This window comes from Mizuhopecten yessoensis, unplaced genomic scaffold, assembly GCF_002113885.1.
Source record: "Mizuhopecten yessoensis strain PY_sf001 unplaced genomic scaffold, ASM211388v2 scaffold10311, whole genome shotgun sequence".
NCBI lineage: Eukaryota > Metazoa > Mollusca > Bivalvia > Pectinida > Pectinidae > Mizuhopecten > Mizuhopecten yessoensis.
In genome coordinates this window covers 282,020-286,396 of record NW_018408483.1, presented here as the reverse complement: position 1 = coordinate 286,396, position 4,377 = coordinate 282,020, and the positions used below count along the sequence as shown (strand labels likewise).

The 4,377-nt window shown below is 35.8% G+C and overlaps 1 protein-coding gene across 2 annotated transcripts in view; it reads left to right on the top strand.

Moving 5' to 3' along the window:
* LOC110460047 (transient receptor potential cation channel subfamily M member 3-like) overlaps positions 1 to 4,377 on the top strand; it is a 200,909-nt gene that overhangs the window by 90,724 nt on the left and 105,808 nt on the right. For both annotated transcript variants that reach the window (XM_021512752.1, XM_021512751.1), the window contains exons 3-4: positions 1,699 to 1,778; positions 2,221 to 2,386. In XM_021512752.1, the coding sequence (XP_021368427.1) occupies positions 1,699 to 1,778; positions 2,221 to 2,386 (246 nt within the window). The remainder of the gene's footprint in view (positions 1 to 1,698; positions 1,779 to 2,220; positions 2,387 to 4,377) is intronic.

Sequence of the window (4,377 nt, the reverse complement as noted above, 5' to 3'; positions counted from 1 at the left end):
TCATGGTCCTGACAAAGTGTTGTTATTTTTCGGGTCAATCAGAAATACAATTTGGCTGCCATGGCCGCTATTTTGCTACTAAGTTCTAATAGGCCGATCTCACTTAAAATTGGTCTAGGAATGATCAGCTCATGGTCCTGACAAAGTTAAGTTAACATTATACTATTTTTTACTCAAATTGGTACATATTTCAACAACAAAAATAAATACTATAGACTCAGGTGACCGTTAAGGCCCATGGGCCTCTTGTTTTATACAATATTTATATTCTACTGGCAATAATCTGTGTAATTATGTAATGATGAAGGTTTTCATTAGAACCATCACGTAGGTATATAATAACTGAATCATGTGTATTCCTCTCATTGGATACCATGATTTATTTGTACAGGGTGCTCTAGTCTAAAACCATAAATTTTTAGTCATTAACTTGTACGGATTTCTATTCAAAACCATTTATTTGTGTACATGCAGATTGGTTTCGTTGAAGAAGAAATAGGTTTTGCGTCCTCCAATATCGCAAGTAAATTTGTTTTCTGGAACCCGTTAATGTGAGGGAGCATGTTAAATGAACAGGTACAGATAGCAGAGGATTCCATCAGTTTTCAATAAAGAGTTCCAAATGAAAACTCACAGCCTGTTAATGTTTAGCTACCGATGTCGACTGATTGTATCCACAGTTTGGAATTAAAAATGTCAACTTATAAAAAAGTACTTAAGACCGTTGGACACAGTTCAATGTTTTGAATTTACATTTATGTGTTTAGAAGGGCGAACTTTTCCTCGTTACTGGCAAGGCGTACACGACATCCCGAGAAATAGAAACAGAAAGAGTTTAAGTAATTAGCACCTTTTAGCTGGAATGTGTTTGGATGATTTTACACTATAACACAATGTTAGCTTTAGTTCTATATAATAATGTATTGGTCCTGTAATTATTGTTACCATCCGACGGGTGCAGCAACTCTCAGTTGAATAGACATTTGTCAATATCTTTTCAATTATTCTCATCAATTTCACAATCCTTTTGTAATTCTTTTAGGCAGAAGTTTGAAAGGATTATGTCCCATTTAGGATTAAGATTGAAAGGATTATGTCCCCTTTAGGATTTAGATTGAAAGGATTTATGATGTCCCATTTAAGATTAAGATTGAAAGGATTATGTCCCATTTAGGATTAAGATTGAAAGGATTATGTCCCCTTTAGGATTAAGATTTAAAGGATTATGTCCCCTTTAAGATTAAGATTGAAAGGATTATGTCCCCTTTAGGATTAAGATTGAAAGGAGTATGTCCCCTTTAGGATTAAGATTGAAAGGATTATGTCCCATTTAGGCAGAAGTTTTAAAGGACTTTGTCCCCCTAAAGGAGGAAGTTGGAAGACATTATGTTCCCTTTAGGTAGAAGTTGAAAGGACTATATCCTCTTTAGGAAGATGTGAGAAGTGTTTTGTCCTCGATGTTAAAGAAAAGTAAATGAATTGTTGAAATGAAAATCTGCAACATCCCTTGTATTTAGAGGTTAGGAGTAACTTTAATGCTGTAGATATTAGCAGAGTTACTTTAATGCTGTAGATATTTGCAGAGTTACTTTAATGCTGTAGATATTAGCAGAGTTAGTTGCTTATTTACCTTCTTTGTTATCTGAATGATTAAGATTATCTGAGTTGAGATTAAATTGAATGTTTGTATATTTCCAGAGTCAGAGGTCATGGGTTGAAAAGACCTTTTACAAGCGCGAGTGCTGTAAATTCATCGCCAGCCTGCGTGATCCGGGCAAGTGAGTAATGCACCTCTGATTTTGTAACAATGATGAACAGTATCTCTTTATCCATCAAAATATCAACCTTGCTGACCACGGAAACATGATGATGTTTGATTTAAAATGGACTGGAAAGAAATGTCAGGTCACAAATCTTCGAAGGGCTGTAGGTCAAGTATCATTGGAATGGGGGGCTGGCTACAGGTCACATCGTTGAGGGTCTTCATGGTCAGATAACTTGGAGGAGTAGGTATTCACATGATGTTCTGTTGACCTTGAATGTGATGTTCAGATAACCTTAGGCTACAGGTCAAACAACCTTGATAGAGTTACAATTCATATTCATTATTACCTGACAACATGTTTGAGACTTTGCTTTGTTCTTTTCACATTACCTGTGTTGACCAGTGTTATAGACACTGACTGGTTTTGGTAAGAATATTCATCTTATTGTTTACAGGTGCTGCTGTGGGCGGAATAAAGACTGGCATGACACGCTATCAAACCTCTATAGTCCCTCCCCTGTCAATGAGAAATGGCATCCCTATGGACACACGCAATCATATCCTACAAATGCATATGGCACCATTGAGTTCCAGGGGGCACCACATCCCAGCAAAGCACAGGTAACATTGTGGAGGCCAAGCAAATGGAAGTGATAAAGAATTTTGGCTCTTCAAATTTTTCCCTCTTCTTTTTAAAAAAAAATGTCCCAGTGTTGAATTTGCTCTCCTGTTGTTTTGTATTGAATTTGAATTGGCTGTTGTAAAAGGGGAAAAGGGAGCTAACATGTCCCTGTTAAAAGCAACCTACACCTGTGTTACGTTATGAACTTAAATAAGGTTTTGAGTTTAGAGAGTAGATGCTACATTCTGGTTTACAAAGTAGACGTAATACATTTTATTTAAGAGAGAATTTTCTACATTCTGGTTTAGAGATTAGATGCTACTTTCTAATTTAAAGGGAATTTTCTACATTCTGGTTTAGAGATTAGATGCTACAGTCTAATTTAAAGAGTATTTACTACATTCTGGTTTAGAGAGTAGATGCTACTTTCTGATTTTGGGAGTATTAACCCTACTTTTCACCGTAGGGAGTAAAGACTTGGTTAAAGATAAAGGAAATTGGCCACAAGAGTATAAAGAGATGATAAATCTTAATTAGGGATAACCTGCATGTGTTGGTTGTTAGTTAATATTGATATAGTTGCAGACAGCCAGAAAAGCTTCTACAATGGAAGTTAATTTCACGTTTTCTGAGAAAGCTACTGTTTATCTGTCTTGGCGGCTCCTGCCTTTGGTCAGCTCTTCTCAACATTTTTGCTGCACGACATTTCAAGAATTTATTTTCATTCGTTAGCACATCATGCAACTGTTATTTTCTAACAGATGCAATTTGTGAAACTAATTTTGTATTTGTGAAATAAAAAGTGTGAATTATTCACTCGCCTAGTAGTATTCTCCATATTGGTTGTAACATAGCTGGAACACTGGTAAAAGCCTACCCAATCAGACGGAGGAGCTTAGCGCGTGTGTGTTTTGGTGATAGAGAGCCTGAGCAGCTTATCAGGCATGTTAGCTGTCAGTCAGCGCCAGGGCTGACTAACAGGACGTGTGCTAAAATGTTGTACTATTGACACCTGAAATTGATGATGACAGTCATATAACGTTGATATTCAATTTATAGGAGGTCCATTACACCGATACAGCTGCCTGACAATCTCACCAACACTTTTAACTACATCACTAGGCTGTTAGTAATACCACTCTTTGTAAATACCTTTTGCGGCGGTTACTGTTGTATTGCAGAGTGAGGCTGATCCCCAATTAAGTCACTTCTTTAAGCAAATTCTTAAACCCGAATAGCATTAAAGCAAATTGTGTAGTAGATATTAAGAAGCCTTATTTATATCTAAGGCAATCTACGTTTAATAGTCCCTCACCAGTGCTATAAGAGGGAACTATACATTTACACTCCCTCCGTCAGTCAGTCGGAATCAGTCCATTTGTCCATGCATTACTTTCTCTTGGGTACACCTCATATACTCTTCCAATTACCAAATTTGTATGTGAACACCATTTTGGATGACGAAGTGTTGTGTATGAAAATGCATCCTCTATCACATTATGCAGAGTTATAGCCCTTTATTGCCCTTTATTCAATTTTTATACCTATGTTTATTTTGAGGTTATAGGACTATCGATTGCTTAATTTACGTATTTGTTTATTTGTTAATTGTTAATTCAAATACAATACAATTCAAAGTTGACATACTAAATTGTTACTCTGATAATACCTCCTGTTGGTATATATGTATGTTGTACATTATATAGTGAGTTATATACGTTACTACTCTGATAATACCTCCTGTTGGTATATATGTATGTTGTAGATCATATAGTGAGTTATATACGTTACTGCTCTGATAATACCTCCTGTTGGTATATATCTATGTTGTAGATCATATAGTGAGTTATATACGTTACTACTCTGATAATACCTCCTGTTGGTATATATGTATGTTGTAGATCATATAGTGAGTTATATACGTTACTACTCTGATAATACCTCCTGTTGGTATATATGTATGTTGTAGATCATATAGTGAGTTATATAC